Here is an 18,022-nt window from a genome sequence, read left to right as displayed (position 1 = left end):
TAAGCATTGGGGTCAAAGCTCAAGGCACTATGTGGACACAAATGGATGCATACTGCATGAGACACCAGATGCTAGACCTTTTATTTATTACCCCCCTTTTATTTGATTGTTTGTTTGTTATTGCTTTTTATTCATTCTGTGTTGTGTACTGTTTTTATACTGTTCCATGCTCACTGCTTGTAGCACTTTGGGATTTGAAGTCAAATATGAAGTGCTTTATAAATGACACCCATTATTATTATAATGCAAAAAGGAAAAAGGACAAGATTTGGAACGCAGCAGTGATTTGTTTTTTTTAAGATGATGCACTAAATGATGTCGCGTGTATCAATTTTCAGGCACCATCAAATTGAAATTGAAGAACATTTAGCATTTCATTAGTGTTATGAAATTGCTCTGTCTGTTTAACAAGAATACGCAATAGGAGAAAAATCATACGTGCATTTCATATCATCAGTTGATTGGATTATAAAGGGTCAGTTTGGCTACATTACAGTACAAACAGGAGATGTTTGCTATTATTTGTCTTGGTTTTGGCAAATGTATGACAAATTATGGAATTGATACGATGATAAATCCAATCAAAAGCTGTGGTTCATATCAGTTGGGGAAAAAAGCAGGTTCACAAAGGTATAGATACGTCTCAAATACTTTATACAAAAGTCATTATTGGAATGTTGACAAGGTGACAATACAAAGAAAACACCACAAAATGGCAGTTACTGTGACTGATACACTTGTTAACTATTGCAGTGATAGTGCAAGGGTTAACACATTCTCAAAGAAAGAAAGATCAAAAGTGAACACTTGTAACTTGGCACGAGGAACATGTATATTAAAAGAGGCTATGAACCATTTCGTATTCACAAAGTATAACGTACTGTAACAAAGACAAGTCGGTTTAAAAATATGCACACATTGAGGTTCTCATATTATATATTCATTAAAAGTAACATTATAACATCCTTTCATCTGTTATACACATTCACTGGATCTCACTTCATATTACTCCATGAAACAGAATGTGATTGACATCTTTAAAAAGGAAACTTAATACAAAATAAAACTAAGAGATAGAGTTAGAAATATCAAAGATAAAAAAAGATAAGGTAAATCACTTGGAAAATGTAATAAACATCCTAATGGGCAAAGACTTGGCCAAATGAAATACAAGGATTCAAAAAGAAAGTTTAAAAAGATACACATTTCACCAAAGTAAGGCCACTCAGACAGAGCAGGAAGAGAGTTGTAAACCACAAATAAATCTACGCTCGTGTTCAAATGTTCAGATATGGTGGAAGAAAACTTAACCTGAAAGTTTGACATGTTTTTTTCCTCAATTATAAATGAACAAAAGACTTCATTATCGCTTTTGTCAGTCCCCAACATTTCGTTATTAATAAAACACTTTATTCTGAGGGCGTGTAACTCATCTTGTTGAGCTGCAGATCTATGCAACTCGTTCAGACGTACCACTCTGTGCAAATAAAAAAATAAAAAAAAACGGTAAACAACAATTTCAATCTAGGGCTTTGGAAAAGCACAGACAAAAAATAAATATGTATAAAAAATAAATAAAATGGCTGCACCCTCATGGTTACTCTAGAGTTGTAAATGGAGATTTTTGTGAGGAACAAATCTGGCCTTAGCAGGGTTCACTTTTTCGCATTTTTAGTTATTGAAATCATATTGTTGTTGATTATATACGTATTGGATCATTATTATTTTCCTGGGGGGACACAGGAATGAGAGTTGAAAATGGCAAGGCACACTTTTATCTGGTAAATCCTTTAAATTCAGGGAATACAATATCACTTTTAAGTACCTTCTCTTGACTGTAGCTGTCCAAGATATGAAACCAGTACATATTTCATCACTTCCGCTCTAATCAATAATTGACCTATTAAGATATACGACCGTATCCTAGCTACAAGCCATTCATTCGTTCCAAAAAAAAAGAAGCCTGAATTTACTCAAACCATCACAGTGGAGCTACACAGAGAGACTTTTTTGTTGACTTCACACATTCACAGTTGGCAGAGTGTAAGGCATCGAACACATGGCCTAGGTTTGAAGGGGTTTAGGTGGTGGTTGGTGGTGGTGGTGGTGGTGGGGGGGTTATTGCACAACAACACTGGGGGAATTGTGGGAACATGTTGGCCCTCCAGCCGGGCCTGGCACCCGATGCTCCCTTGAGGCTGTGGCGTGCGCACTTTGCCACTCCGGCTGATGAGGAGAGAGGTTAAAGAAGGTTAAATTACAGAGTAAGTGGTCTAGTGCCTAGTGAAACAGCTGGTTAGTGTGAAGGTTGAGTGACTTGTGTGCCGTACAGTAGCTCGGTAAATAATAACAGGAGTGATTGAAGAACAAGGAGTCCAAAACACCCAGAGTGTGAACGTGACAGTGTGTCGGTGACTTTGATAAGGCGCCATCAAACAGTCAACAGCAGCTAAGACACGTCAAGTAAAAGTTGTTGTCAAAAAAGTAAATGACCACGTTTTTTTTTTGTTTTTTTTAGAACTTTGTGAAATCAGAAGACCTTCGAATTCCGTCTTTGTCTCTCCAGCTCCTCTCATCTGCCCTCCTCGGCCGATCGAGTTTCTGATTTCAGCTTCACGAACTCCTTGGCCACGTCGTCGCTGGAGCGCTGGGAGAGGATGCGCATGGCGGTGAGGCCCGTGTCGTCCATCTGGATGCGTTGGCCCAGATAGCACCAGCACACGCAGCTGCCCTTCCCCGTGATGTCTTTGAGCTGAATGACAGCCATGCCGACCACTCTGTCTGCGCGGCCGAAGCAGTAGTCTTTGACGCAGAGTTGCAGCTCGTAACACTCAAAGCCCTCCTGGTTACCCAGAACACTGCAGGGAGAAAACAGTCATTTATCAACACAGCAGCAGGTTGGTCAACTTGGGTTAAGAATGTACAGAGGAGCACCCTGTTTAAGTAAGGCTGCGACCAACGATTATTTAGAATTGTTTGGTTTATAGACAGTATAAAAAGTGCTATTGTCTTTGGTCTTTTTTTTCCATTCTGGTTTTTGGATAGAGATTTCTCTCTATCTAATTGACAAATTAAACTATTGATCAATTACTCAACTAATCATTGCCGCTGTAGTTTTTAGTACTGAACCTGGCATCTAAAGCAGCCAAATATCATAGATTAGCCTGTTTGGCAAACATAAACATCACTGCCTAAGGTGAAATACTTTATAACGCACATCACTGTAAATGTAAATATCTCATGTATACTCTAAATAAACAAGATAAGGGGAAAACAATAACATCGCTAATGTCAAGTATCCAATGTTCAAAACATCAATAAAAAGGAGATTTCCGTGGTCCCTGTTCCTTTATTTTCATGAAGAATTAAGAAAACGGTTACTTACAATTGGAAAGTCTCGTTGAACTTTGGAGACCAGCTGTTGTTCTTGGATTTGGTCTGGAATTTGCGTTTCTTGTCGCTGAGGTTAGGCCCGATCATGGTGACCTCCACGAAGGGTCGGAACATGCCCGACGTCTGCCATTTTATATCGTTGGCTCCTATGACTAAATACGCAAAATGGCATTAAAATCACACTTGGTTTAAAATGGCCACATATTTAGCACCACGTTATGAAAAGTCAAACAGACCTTTGACGGAAACTTTCCGCTCCTTGTTCCCAGGATTCGTGTGCAGCTCAGTCTGCACTGTCACCTCACCGATTGGCTTGTCCACACCTGGAGCTGGATAAACGCACAGACAAAGAAATGAGCTTATATTTGGCCAAATAAAGGAACAAAAATGTGTAATACACAATCCAGAGTAGGTATGGAGAGGGAGTGCAGGTGGAGAGGTTGGGTTTGGGTTAAAAGTGAGGCACAAAGTGACAAAAGGTACAAAGAGGGAGCGGTTGGGGAGGCAGAAAGGGGCTAGCAGAAGATTTAATGAGACCTACCCCTGCTGGGCTGTGCTTTCTCATTGGGAGTCAACCTCATACCCTTCCCATTGTGCACTGGCACAGAGGCAGCAGAGGAGATAAAAGAGAAGACAGCAACAACATGTCAACACAATTCTGCATCAAAAACACTTCAAACACACAGGTGCAAGGACGGGGTATTATCAAACACACTATATGGAGGTAGATTTGTGTAAATATTATTTGTGTGACCAAATCGATAATCCGTGTGTAATCTGTAAATGTAAAAAACTTCCAAAATGGCGAAAAAATATTTAGAAATTATAAAACAGATGTGCCAATATAATAACAAATTCAACAAATAAAATACATCTGTGAAAACATTCAATTAATTTACAATTAAATGAAAAGCATTTGTAAATATATATAACAGTGACAACTTTCTAACAGGAATTAATGAGTTTTTGTTATTATATTTATGAATGGAGAAATTATTTTACTTTTACTCTCGACACACAGACAGTAGGGCTGCTCAATTATTCGTATTTTAATCGCAATTACGATTTTGGCTTGCAACGATTATGAAAACAACATAATCAAGATAAAACGATTATTTTGAATTGGTTTTTCAGTTGAATTATACTTAAGTTCAGGGTAATCAGCTGTTAAAAGCATGCTGTTCAATTTTTTTTTGATGTTTTCAAGGTAAATGGATAATTGTTTTTAATAATCGTGATATCAATTATTGACCCAAATAATTGAGATTACGATTTTTGCCATAATCGAGCAGCCCTAACAGACAGCAACACAAACTATGTGTTTATGACGTGGTTTCCACATTTTAAAATAAGAGCATGAGGTCGGATTATTTGCAGATCCGTTATCTTTTCAAAATCTTTTCTTGAGTTTACAATTATGTTTGTGCATTTGTGGAAGGTGTTTGCAGATTACACATTTACACACCGATTTTCAATCAGTTTACACAATAAGCCAATCCAACTCCATGTACATAGTGCCCTCTCCTGGTCTAACATGGGACACTTTTCAGATACCTTGTGCTTGCTGGGTGGTCACAAAGGTCTTGATGAGTGTGTCTGTTGACTGAGTGTAGAGGGACAGCGCGTGGCGTAGCGACGATAGCTCGGGACTTTTCTCCAGGAACGCCTTCTTCAGCCCGTTGCCTCCTGCGTGGAAGTATTGCTGCAAAGGAAAACCGAGAATGAGTCGGCATATAAAAGTCTGGAAGAACAACTGGTGGTTTACTGTATTTTGGTCAAATAGTAATAGGAACTCTAGATCAAATAAATAACTCCTTAGCAAGATGAATACACATTTCATTTGACTAAAATTACTCTAGTCTGTACTCTACATCTAAAGGCAATATTCCAAAGATATAAGAGCCCAGATGTACATCCTCTAATCCAAAAACCCCAATGGCTTCTTAATTATATTTCAATATCAAGAAAAATAAAAAATCACTGTATTTTGAAACAAAAAAAAACTAACTGAGGAAAAACTGAGGTTTAAAAAAAACATAATAATTTTAACATTTTCTTTACAAAATCTTCTAGCTTTCAAGCTGCTTACATAACCTTTTAGAATACTTGATTAATGGATGAATAGTTGATGAATGAAACCAAAACCTGCAGTATAAACTGACCTTGATTGTGTCCAGTGCCACATCCATGACAGCACACTGCCTGGGAGACAGGCTTTTAGCCTCCCCCGCCATGTGATCCTGCACATCCACATGGAGAGCAAAGACACAAGTTAAATCCACAACACATCTATTAAAGTCATTTAATCTAACATGCTTTAAAATATTAGAATATTCCATTTACAAAAAGTACTTTTAATCAAATCTGCATATTCTGTTAAAGCTGCACTAACATGGAACTCTATCCCAGCAAGCACAATAACATTTCTTGTGTCATGTTTTTGTTATTATTAGCATTTCCTGTATAATGAGTGCCTATATCGCACACTGCTATTGTTTTATTAACTTAAGAGTATTTCAAAGTATTATAATTAGTTTGTTTCAGGTTTTTTGTCCCGGGATGAAAAACAGACTCACTCTGCTGCTTTAACAGAAATGTCTTTTAGTTTGCACTGACCCTGTTAAATAAACTCACAATAATAAACATGAATAAATTATAGTACCTTGAGTTTGGAGAGCTGACCCAGTTCTTTGGCAGCTGAGAGAATCTGTGCTCCCTGAAAAAGAAAGAAAGAAGGGGAATTCATTTTGTTGCTGCGGTTATAATATGACGTTTCACTGTAAATGTAGAATGCTGTTGAGCTTACAAAGGTGTCGTTCCCCTGTGGCAGGACTATAGTCTTCTCCAGGCTGCTCATTACGATCCTCCACAGCTCCTTCAGCACACGCTTCAAAACGGTCTTCTCACAAGCAGTGGCAAACAGTGTGAGCCTGCAAACACACAATACATTCAGCAAAGTGTGGAAGTAAAATGTTTCCTTGTTGTTATATATTGTTGGGTAGTTTAATCTACAACGGACAAGGTTCTCTAGGGGCACCTTTGAAATTGTCTAACTGTGGTAATATTGGCAATTTATTGTATTATTCATCCACTCACTTTCCATCCAGGAAGTCCATGAGTGGCCGCAGCATGTTGTCAGAGTCGGCGTCCACCTGGTTTTTGTTGTTGTCATTGAGCGGCCCTTTGATCTGGTACAGCAGGGACGCCATCTGTCGCATGCAATCGTTGATGCAGCTCTGGAAACTACAAAGGAAAAAGAAAATGATCGATCGGCACAAATGCATGTGTAGTCACAGATTTAAATGTAAATCAATGTGTTTTTAGGATTAGGATACCTGTTCCCGAATGTTCTGCTGAGCTCATCCAGCACGTTGTTCAGCTTCACCTGCAGGTCGTTCAGCAAGTCACTAGCCTCAGAGTCCATCTGCAGAAAGGATCCAAGAAGGGTCTTTTTTTGAATGTACAAAATAAAAATCCTAAATATTTAAACTCCAAAGTATGTGCTAGTTTTAGAGCTAATGTAATTATTTAACAGCCATTTAGAGAAGGCTTCATAATTGCAGATATTAGAATCAAAATCCATCCAATAAACTTGCTGCACTTAAGCGCAAATTCTAGAAGATACAAGTAGAAGCAAGAGTATAAGACTTTAAATAAATATCTTCATTAAAAATGTACACCGATGCCACCAGTCAAGCTTCATACGAAGGGGGTCCCAAAAAGAGGAAAGAGGCAGGTTTTATGCTGCATTCATGTTGTGTCGCAATGACCTTAAAAAAGGAATACTCAAAAAAATGTTCAAGCAAATCAGAAAGTCTGAGACATTTTTGCAACAAGACTTGCGGAAGTTCACCTCGTGTTACGCAGAAAAATGGCGGACAAAAGTGATAGTAAAAATGTTTAATATTAATCCATACAGTATGAAACAATATAGAATTAGGTAGTAACTACTAGTTGCTGTAGAGTGACCCAGTGTTTCCCCTAGGCTTACTGCTTTGGGGGGTGCTGTCTGAATTATTGATTCATGCATCTGTGTTTTTTAGGGTCAAAAACACTAAACTCATAACTTAAAATGAAAGTGTTTAGTTTATTTAATAAAATAACACATGTTCAATGTGAAATGTGACAGTAGATAGATTAGCTGCAATTTGGTGCTATAAATATGTATTATTAAAAAAACAAAACAACTTGAATTTCAGGGGGGGCCGCGGGGCTAGTCAAGACAACGGTAGGGGAAACACTGGTGACCTCTAAATGGCAAAGTCAGATATATCCGAGTTTTGGTATTTTTATGAAAATTGCTGTTGAAACAAGCCTGGGAAATAACTCTTATTTTCTAGCTAGCATTTAGTTTCACAGCTCATGGACATACCCACGTCGGAACTTCATAACATTGCAACTGGGACTATCCAATGGCATGCAAAAGCACCAAAACTGTAATAATATTTATAATATACACTCCATCACAAAAGTCACAATTGTGGTTTGTAAAGAGTAGAAGACATTATTAAAATTCAAGGCACACATCGGTATAGGANAACAATAGTCAAACGTGAACGAAGAAGCTGATGAGACCGCTTTGGTTGGCTGACGCTTCCATCCGTCCGTTTTTTAAAACAAAATGTCCCATCCACGGGGGCCAACCAAAGCGGTCTCATCAGCTTCTTCGTTCACGTTTGACTATTGTTCACTGTGGTTTGTTGTTGTCTGAAGTAATGAACGTTAGTTGGTGCTCCAGTATAATCGGTACCCCTGAAACTCATCCAGTGAGAAACGTTCCGCGGTGCAAAAATAAGTGCGATTAAAATGCGTTAATTTTTTTAACGCGTTAATTTTTGTGTAATTAATTAATCTTAATTAACGCGTTAAAGTCCCGGCCCTAATAAAAAGCAATAACAAACAAACAATCAAATAAAAGGGGGGTAATAAATAAAAGGTCTAGCATCTGGTGTCTCATGCAGTATGCATCCATTTGTGTCCACATAGTGCCTTGAGCTTTGACCCCAATGCTTAAACAGTATACCCCCTGCAAAGGATTGTGGGTCGGAATAGCCATAAAATAAAAGCATGCTTGCTTGCATACAGTATAATGCAGGTATTTTTGCATATTGAATTGGACAAACAATATATCGGGACTTTTTTCTTTTGGTAGTATGGGTATTTGTGCATACATGCAGATACTGTAGGCATCTATGTACATGTGCACGCACACACACGACACACACAATAACTAATTTAGCAAGCATGTTGAAGTCCCCTGGATGACACCGGGTTCCTTTGTGTTTGAGCACACATATTAAATTCCATTTTGGAAGAGCATATCAGTCAGGAAGTCACAATATCTGGAGCTGTCATTTTAAGTAATTTATCAAAAATGTGACAGATGATTGGCATTTCCTGCATGTAAGTATATGTAAACTGTATTTAGACACTGATATTGTAGAGGTAAGTCCCCAGTGTGAGCATGCGCAGCCTCACAGGGTGTGTTACATACCTGACCGCCCCTATTACAACCCTAACGTTGGCCCTGATTGGCTGTAGCCGTTCACCTGTACTGTTGTTTTACAGCCCCCGTCCTGCCCCGTTTTACCATCCAGGTCCAAAGATCGCTGCAGTGTTTACTCAAGGCCCTGAGCTGTTGGCCGCGGGGGGATCCCAGCTCTTCCTGCTCGAACCTGAAACCTCTGCTGCAGGCGCCTCTGTCACCACTCCACCTGTCGTCCATCCTGCGTGTCTTTCATCCCGGCTGGAGACCCCCGTCTGTCCTCTCTGCTGGAGCCTGGACGTCCAAACAGACCTCTATAAGGCCTGGATTTACTTTATTTAAAGCAGAGGCAAATGGAGGATTGAAATTTGTTTTTGTCCTCTATTTTTTTTTGTTAGGGCCCTCTGTTCCTGAGTCTGTGTCTGCGGGAAAACCCATTTTTGTTTCAGGTATGTGGCTGTTTTACATTTGGTTGCACACCTTGGGGAATCGGTGGATGACATGTACATGCGCTTTTGAGGAAATGGGCGCACGTTTTAAACCCTTAGAAAGGTCATGTATTTCAAATGTTTCTCTCATTTCAAAGTCCAAGCCTGGTGGCACACTTCCGATTCACAATAACTCTTTCAAAGTGTTGTGAGAACAACAACAGAGTGAGTTTGGAACTGGCTTTAGTTTTGGATCTATATAACAACACGGGGCCAAGCTATTAGCAGTAGTGTAGTTGTGAGAAAAGTGTTTTTCTCTAAGGTGTAGGATATATTTGACTTCTATCGAAAAGGAATACAGTATAGAATAGTAGCTGGTTTATTTTATTTGCTATATATTCAGGCAGGCACCTTCCTTTGGCTTACTTTTATTGTTATGAATTTCACCCTGAACATTTCCCACTCTTCCTTTTCCACTTTTGAAAGGATCTGTTGTTCCAAGATCATACAAAATCCCAACTATGAAGCAAAAACAAGATGTCCTGTTTTGTATTTGAAGTCTTCTTCTGCTCACCTGATTCAGAACAAGTCAGAGGTTCACGGTCATATCGCAATCGTAATCTTTGCGATCATGGATTATGTGCCAAAGACTTCACTGTGGTACAAAGGGTTGAGAAGGGAGCGGTTAGATGTGTCTTTACAGCCCTGCAGCACAGATAACGTCTCGTGGATGTTGCCTGGTATTGTCTCAATGAACGAGCTGTGTGTTTTCTCACTTAACGGGGTCCTATTATGCTCATTTTCTGGTTTCATATTCAAATTCTGGGCCTCTACCTTGACATGTTTTCATGATTTAATGTCCAAAATGCTTCATTTTTCTCATAATACCGGTTGTGATTGGTCCACTTAGAGATTTCCCGCTCATTAGCCTATCACGTACAATGTGTTAGAGCGAGTGTTACATAGTGATGTCACTTAAAAAATGTATTGTTTTTTTTACATTTTTTATTTATTTAGTCAGGAATTTAAAGAATTTTCCAATTAGGAGTGAATAAAATATATTTAATATAATTTAATCAATTGTATGTCTTGTTCCAGGGAGTCCTTGACCATTTTCCTTTGTAGTCCTTAGTTCCATGACGAACAGCTACTTTAAAAAGCTTGCAATTAACATCAAAAGATGGTCTCCAGCCTTGGCTAACTAATTACATTTACTAATAACACCACATGTGATGCATGATGACACAAGTGTATAATGGAACACACCTTGCTGTTTAAGGCAAAAAAACATATTTTTTCGTTGTTTTTTTATCCCCCGTTTCTCACTTACAATTGTTTTTGCTTAAATTAAATCACTTATTTCCTCTGCTAGCACTTGGTCATCTATATATCTTTTCATACTGAACCAAAGCTAAACACAAACATGACCTACCATAAATAAACTTCTTCCCCCTCACTCATGCCAGTTTCCCTTTTCAGTCGATACTGTATGTCTGTATGGTCTAACTAAAACGAAATGTATCTTCACTTCAATAAGTTCTATTTATTCTGTGATGGGTAAACACAAGCTCTTCCTCCAGGTGTGAGATATGGAGAGCTAAACATGGGATCCGTAACGTCCTTCTTTGGCGGGTTGTGTGGGAAAGAGGTGAAGATAGGTGAGTCAGGAAGCTCCCAAATGTTATTGTGTGTCTGTACTGTATATGTCCTAAACTAAAAGTGTGTAACATACAGTACATGGACTCATGGTACTGATGCTTACATAATTCATTATTCTTTACTAACAGAGGAGGAGAGACTTTTTCGAGCTAACGACAGACCGTACAACCTCTCCTACCAATATGCTGTAAGTATAGACACAAAGCTCTGAGCAGAAGTAATATGGCATCAAATGAGGCTTATGTCCCTTCATGCTTATGTCCCTTCATGTGTAACTATTCTGTCCTTCAGAACAACGCCATCCGGACCTCCAAATACAATGTTTTCACCTTCCTGCCACTCAACCTCTTCGAGCAGTTCCGGAGGCTCGCCAACGCCTACTTCATGTTCCTCATGGTCCTGCAGGTAGACATTTCTCTGTATTTACCTACTCTAGTGCTGTGATGCATGTCGACACGGACTGTATTAGGGGTCATTTTACTTTTTTCAATGAGTACGGATTATTACAAAATGTAGCTAGCCGTTTGGTGATGTCTATGCTGCAAAAATGGGTACTAATTTTAATGTTTTACATTTTTTATTATTTTACTTTTTAAGTTCATGGATTTTCTGTCCTATGCTAGGTTCTCAATTTCATCTTTTTTTATCAATGTTTTGTGATTTTTACTTTTTCCATCATTTGTATACTTTTGTATTAGTTTAATTGTTTTTGTCTATTTTCCTTGAGTGCTTCCTGCTGCATTTCTTTTATGAAAGTTGCTATAAAAAGTTATTATTATAATATTGTTATTATTATAGTGAGAATCGTGGCAGAAATTTGACCTTATTTAGCCTCACGAATATTGAAACTGTGCATCATGAACAGATGCATAATATTAAAGCATTGGTGTGTGTTTGTGTCAACAGCTGATCCCACAAATCTCCTCTCTCTCGTGGTTCACGACCGCCGTCCCTCTGATTTTAGTGCTGTCTATAACAGCAGTCAAAGACGCCAGCGATGACATAGTAAGTTCTAATTATCACAATTTAACAGAACTAAAGAGGAACCACACTTAATACTGGGGCAGAATATGACTTACTGAATTCAAAAATATAATCTAATTTATTTTCATTTTGTTCCATGACACCTGAGTAGAACAGACACACAAGCGACAAGCAGGTGAACAACCGCATGGTAAACATCCTCATCGATGGAGAGTAAGATATTCAACACTGTATACTTTTAACATGTTACACAGCAGTTTTAGGCTTTGAAAGCTCATATTCTGTTTGATGTTCTGTGAATTCATGTCATCTTCTTTTGTATCTTGTCAGACTAAAAAAAGAAAAATGGATGAACGTGCAGGTTGGAGACATCATCAAACTGGAGAATAATCAGTTTGTCACAGTAAGTATGGACATGATTGTTAACTGTGTGTTCATTATGGCGTTTTATAGCGTAAAGCTCATCTATATACATTGATGCTTTCAGTGAAAACAGCTAGAATAAGTCAAAGTTCCCACAAGTGATTTTTATCTAATCTTCTATCAGTTAACCATTCTGTTTTCATTTAAGGCGGATCTTATGTTGCTGTCCAGCAGCGAGCCTCTCAACCTGGTTTACGTAGAAACAGCTGAGTTAGATGGGTGAGTGTGCAGAACCGTCTGTCTGTCTGTCTGTCTGTCCATCCGTGTGTGTGTGACTTACGGCTAACGTCTCACACTGTCCTTCCTTCTCATGTCCTCTTGGTGTCCCCCAGTGAGACCAATCTGAAGGTGAAGCAGGCGCTGACTGTAACCGGGGATTTGGGGGACAGCACTGACCTCCTGGGTCACTTCAATGGTAAAAATCTGAAATAAGAAATGAATCCAAGATTTTGTCAGAATCCCAATCCGGTTTATTGCCCAGTAGTTTTACACATACAAGGAATTTGCTTTGACGCATAGTGCCATGGGTGAAAACAATGGAAGGAATGAAGTTGTACAAAAACATGTAAAAGCTATTTTAAAAACTACAAAAAAAAGAAATGTTTACAAGAATAATTTACAAAGGAATATGGCAATTTATGATATATGAAAATTGAAATTATTATAGGGAAAACATATTGAGGGGAAAAGGTTTTAAGTGGATTTTCATTCAAATGTAAGTTTGCTGAATGTGATTTGTAATATTTTTGTATTAGAACTGAAGGTAAGAATCTATTAATATTTGTTCTTATGTAAACCTCTAAGAATCGAGCCAAATAACATATCTACCTCGTGAATGGCTCCAATGTGATATATAATAAACATGTTTTGATAACAGTTTCCTTTTATGTAACACGCTGCAATCAATGCCGTTCTTCATATGTCTGTATTAACACAGGCGTTTCAGTGTATAACTTCCACACGATACTTTGACATGTTACTTGGATATGTTGCTGACACTAGCCTCGGTCTCTCTCAGGTGAAGTCCGATGTGAGCCTCCCAACAACCGGCTGGATAAATTCAAAGGAACCCTGTCTCTGGACGGACAGACCTATTCTCTGGACAACGACAAGGTGCTGCTCAGAGGATGCACGCTGAGGAACACCGAGTGGTGCTTCGGTCTGGTCATCTTTGGAGGTTAGTAGTTCCTCAAGTCTGCTAACGCTTAATGCTAATGTAGTCCAAAAAACGCACGAGGACAGGTACATTTCATTTGGGTTGCACCGCTTATGTGGGGCCAAGAGAGGGCGCTAATGCTACACACAACAGACTAGGCCAAGTTGAGCAAATTATATATTTAAAACACAACGAAATACGCAATAATAACGGTAAATACAGCAGTGAATATGTAATAAATGAAATTTAAAAAGATAAAGCCACGTTAAGGTATATATAATTATTTAATGACACTGATTTAGCTTCAAGCTATTAATATATTTGGCAAAACATAAGCTAACTGTTACCACTTTACTACATTCAGTTCGAATTTTATAAGCTTGAAAATAGCTTGCATTTGTCATTACAGGCCTACATTCATTTGTAAAGTATACACTTGATGAGAAAACAATGTATGCTTAATTAAAATGAATCCACAATACCATAATTATAAAATTCCTGAAGACTTAAAGGTGGGGTAGGTCATTTTGGAGAAACCAGCTCGAGTGCGCTAGAATTTGAAAATACACAACCAACACACGCGAACGCGCACATGTCCAATGAGGGCACGAGATAAGTTTGTGCACAGATGGAAGGCTGACAGGCAGGTAGGCCGTCCAGTTATTTTAGCCGGGCCGGCTAAAATGATTGGTCGTGCTTTTTACAGTACTACGGCTTCCACAGATGACATTTTTTTATCGATTTTTTGTCAAAGCACAAGATATGCATTGCTATCGAGATGTTAAGAGCATTCCATGGAATATAACAAAAAGTGTATCCTGAGCCGGTTTCTCAAACTTACCTACCCCACCTTTAACATTAAATGTGAATGGCTTATTAGGAGTGTCTGAGGTGGATTTTGTACCTTTGCTTACATGATTTTCAATGCATCTAAAAAAGAAGTTGAATGTTTCCAGGTCCAGACACCAAGCTGATGCAGAACAGTGGAAAGACCACATTCAAACGCACCAGCATCGACCACCTGATGAATGTCCTGGTGTTGTGTGTGAGTGTCTTGTCCATGCTCACTGCCACACAAACACAAACACGCGCTCAGCAGAAAAGGTTTTCTTACGTTATCTAAGTGTTCATATTACAGTAAATATGTTATACATTTGCTTTGCTACTTTGTTGTAGCAACAAATGCAATTGGGTATTTCATTTTTATGACTGTAGTTTTCTCATCAAATAAACTATTTAACAATTAAACGAAATTACGATTAATGTGGCTGAAATTTCCCATTGCAATGCTAAAGAAATAGGGGAAAAAAGCATAATATAATTTCAGGATTGTGCACTGCTTGATTTTGCAATAACTAATCGACTCCTTTAACAAACAGTGACAATAAATACTTTTAAAAAACACTGGGAAAAACCTTGTGTGTGTCTTTCCTCTTCCTGTTTTTTTGTTGTTAATGTACAAGTCAATGTGTGCTATTCTGAATCCATCAGATCTTTGGCTTCCTGGCATCCATGTGCACCATTCTGGCCATCGGCAGTGCAATCTGGGAGGTAAGGGAGGGCTCTGTGTTTACGGTCTTCCTCCCTCGTGATCAGGGGGTCGGTGCTGGCCTCACATCCTTCCTCTCCTTTTGGTCCTACGTCATCATCCTCAACACGGTGGTGCCCATTTCGCTTTATGTCAGGTAGGTACAGAAATCGACAACATTTATCGTGACGCCTTCAGAGTCAGTTGTCTTGCGTCTTACACGGATCCCTTTTTGTTTGAACATCAGTGTGGAGATCATCCGCCTGGGGAACAGCTTCTACATAGACTGGGACAGGAAAATGTATTACCCAAAGAATGACACCCCTGCCCATGCGAGGACCACCACCCTCAACGAGGAGCTGGGCCAGATCAAATACATCTTCAGTGACAAGACTGGAACTCTGACGCAGAACATCATGGCTTTCAACAAGTGCTCTATCAACGGGAAAGCCTACGGTGAGCTGCTCTGATAACGATAAACTGCTTAATGTGGGAATGAGTTAGGATGATAAGATGTCTGAAATAAGGTCTCTGTTATTCAGGGGAGCTGTTTGACTTCTCTGGACAAAGAGTGGAAATAACTGAGGTGAGAGGAGAAAACTGATACACAGTTTTTTATATATTTGTGAATCTTGTCTCCAGCTCTTTAGTTTCTCTGTCTGCTTCTTTTCTCTCCGCAGAAGACAGAGAGATTGGACTTCTCCTGGAACCAGCTGGCGGATCCCAAGTTCATCTTTCACGACCACAGTCTGCTGGAGACGGTGAAGGAGGCGAACCCAGAGGCTCAGGACTTCTTCCGCCTGCTGGCTCTGTGCCACACAGTGATGCCCGAGGAGAAGAAAGAGGGTGAGCGACCTCTAGTGGCAAGGCTTTGTTACTACATGGCTGCATAACAGAAGAATCACATTGCCCATGTTCTGTCTCTGGTGATTATTTATCTGTTGATAAAAGGCAAAAGTTAACTAAATCTTAGTGAATACAAAAAACATTGTAAAATAAAAAGTAGCAGTACTAAATAAAAATAACAATAATAAACTAAAATATAAGTTATTGAAGGAGCCAGGAAAGAATTCAAGACTAATCGTAAAAATAAACTGTATAGTGCACATTAAGACAACATAGTAAAAAATAACACATAGAGATACTTCTGAAATATACAGATCGCTTCTCTTTTTTACTCTAATATATTTTCCTTTTTTATATGAACCATTTACCAGGTATCATTTGAGATATAAAGCCAACATGCTCTCTCGTGACCCAGTGGAGGAAAGCAATGCCTCCCACTACAGAAATCCTCACATTCTAACTTTTTTTAAATTCTTTCTTTTAGGAGAGCTGTACTACCAGGCTCAGTCTCCTGACGAGGGCGCTTTGGTGACCGCAGCGAGGAACTTCGGCTTTGTGTTCCGCTCACGCACACCGGAGAGCATCACGTTAGTGGAGATGGGAAAACAAGTCACATATGAACTCCTGGCGGTTCTTGACTTCAACAACGTGCGAAAGAGGATGTCAGTCATAGGTGAGAGAAATATGTGCTACATTTTATTTATTTTGTTTCAGTTTTTGCCAAAACTTGCTGTTTGAAGATAGTAGGTAAAAATGTTCTTAAGATATTTAATCAATAACAATGCCCTCACTAATGATTTGCAGTGCGTAGCCCTGAAGGCAAGTTGACTCTATACTGCAAAGGAGCAGACACCATCATCTATGAGAGACTACACCCGTCCTGCAACAAGCTGAAGGAGGTCACCACGGCACACCTGAACGTGAGCCATGCAGTTAGATTTATGTAATATGTTTGGTGATATAACACACTAAACACTCAGCAATCGTCAGGATTTCTTTAATTTGACCTGTTCTGAACTGAAACAGGAGTATGCAGGCGACGGTCTCCGGACTCTGGTCCTGGCCTACAAAGATCTGGATGAGGAATACATGGATAAGTGGAGAAAGCGCCACCATGAGGCCAGCACCGCCATGGACGGCCGAGAGGAGATGCTCGATGAACTTTACGAAGAGATAGAGAAAGACCTGCAGGTGAGTCTGGACTGGGTTGTATAAAGAAAATCATATATCACATTATTTTTGACCAAATACCTCAATAAAGATATTGTGATGATATTGTAAGGTTGACCATTGATGCTTGTGTTAAGGGTTGCAAAGGGGCGGAAAGCTTCCGGTAAATTTCCGGAAAGTTTCCATGGGAAGTTAAGCTGGGGAATTTTGGAAATATTCTATGCAAAATTAAACAAAAACATGACATTTCAACAGATTTAAAAAAAAAAAATTATTGAACAATTATTTGTTTCATTGAAGAACGAAAACAGGAATGTTGAGTTAAATGTTACTCATCCCCCCCAACCCCACTCACCCTTCTCCCTCCAAACAGTCCCATTAAATATGCAAATCTTCCTTCAAGCGATCCTCTGCATTGTTTACCCTTTCAGTCAATGGGCTCTTCCTGGGCCTCATCAACATCCAACTCTGAGTCTTCCTCTTCAGTGTCACTGTCCAGCCTTGTTGAGGATGGCTCTGTGTCAGGCTCAAAGAGCCTTTGGTTTGCCCGAATGCCAACTAGTTTTTCCACTCTCACATTTGTGAGCCTGTTGCGAACCTTTGTGTGGTCTCAATAGCCATTCAGTAAGCAGTGTGCTATGGCATGGATATTCAAGTGTACTTGAATGGCATCGGTTTGTTTTAGTCAAGATTATGCTAAAATATGCTTTCCCCAACTATATTTTAGTTCCCTATGAAGAGCCAACCTTCAATTTTGAAAATTCCCAGTTTATTCCCATAAATTCCCTTTTATTCCCGTTAATTCCCGTGGAAAGTTTCCATCTTTGAAAATTCCCGGAATTTTGCAACCCTACTTGTGTTACAATTTGGTTTATGCAATGCTCAAGGCGTCTTTCAGGGTATGATCAATGATGTGTTGATGGACTTTCTCAACAAGTTTGTCTTTGTCT

The 18,022-nt window shown here is 39.1% G+C and overlaps 2 protein-coding genes across 2 annotated transcripts in view; one reads left to right on the top strand and one right to left on the bottom strand.

The window, feature by feature from the left end:
- Positions 1 to 633: 633 nt before the first annotated feature.
- On the bottom strand, positions 634 to 9,118 carry LOC104965288 (protein unc-13 homolog B-like). Its single transcript, XM_010794245.1, has 11 exons — positions 8,984 to 9,118; positions 6,729 to 6,817; positions 6,490 to 6,636; positions 6,200 to 6,323; positions 6,056 to 6,109; positions 5,556 to 5,633; positions 4,948 to 5,095; positions 3,935 to 3,991; positions 3,630 to 3,722; positions 3,386 to 3,545; positions 634 to 2,858 (listed from the first exon to the last, which is right to left on the bottom strand). The coding sequence occupies exons 1-11, from the start codon at positions 9,116 to 9,118 to the stop codon at positions 2,573 to 2,575; spliced, it is 1,371 nt and encodes a 456-aa protein (XP_010792547.1). The 3' UTR covers positions 634 to 2,572.
- Positions 9,119 to 9,195: 77 nt separating this feature from the next.
- The window catches only part of LOC104965286 (phospholipid-transporting ATPase ID-like), a 718,806-nt gene continuing 709,979 nt past the window's right edge, over positions 9,196 to 18,022 (top strand). The window contains exons 1-18 of the mRNA XM_010794244.1: positions 9,196 to 9,327; positions 10,887 to 10,964; positions 11,094 to 11,152; positions 11,257 to 11,370; positions 11,872 to 11,970; positions 12,101 to 12,162; positions 12,280 to 12,352; positions 12,521 to 12,591; positions 12,705 to 12,787; positions 13,391 to 13,549; positions 14,485 to 14,573; positions 15,020 to 15,213; positions 15,304 to 15,512; positions 15,599 to 15,642; positions 15,737 to 15,902; positions 16,387 to 16,575; positions 16,707 to 16,822; positions 16,929 to 17,093. Of these exons, the coding sequence (XP_010792546.1) occupies positions 10,910 to 10,964; positions 11,094 to 11,152; positions 11,257 to 11,370; positions 11,872 to 11,970; positions 12,101 to 12,162; positions 12,280 to 12,352; positions 12,521 to 12,591; positions 12,705 to 12,787; positions 13,391 to 13,549; positions 14,485 to 14,573; positions 15,020 to 15,213; positions 15,304 to 15,512; positions 15,599 to 15,642; positions 15,737 to 15,902; positions 16,387 to 16,575; positions 16,707 to 16,822; positions 16,929 to 17,093 (1,947 nt within the window). The 5' untranslated portion in view covers positions 9,196 to 9,327; positions 10,887 to 10,909. The remainder of the gene's footprint in view (positions 9,328 to 10,886; positions 10,965 to 11,093; positions 11,153 to 11,256; positions 11,371 to 11,871; positions 11,971 to 12,100; positions 12,163 to 12,279; positions 12,353 to 12,520; positions 12,592 to 12,704; positions 12,788 to 13,390; positions 13,550 to 14,484; positions 14,574 to 15,019; positions 15,214 to 15,303; positions 15,513 to 15,598; positions 15,643 to 15,736; positions 15,903 to 16,386; positions 16,576 to 16,706; positions 16,823 to 16,928; positions 17,094 to 18,022) is intronic.

The sequence above is a fragment of the Notothenia coriiceps genome, unplaced genomic scaffold (genome assembly GCF_000735185.1).
Source record: "Notothenia coriiceps isolate Sejong01 unplaced genomic scaffold, NC01 NC01_scaffold00037244, whole genome shotgun sequence".
NCBI classification, from domain to species: domain Eukaryota; kingdom Metazoa; phylum Chordata; class Actinopteri; order Perciformes; family Nototheniidae; genus Notothenia; species Notothenia coriiceps.
The sequence above is the reverse complement of the archived record's forward strand: the minus strand, read 5'-3'. Positions and strand labels throughout refer to the sequence as shown.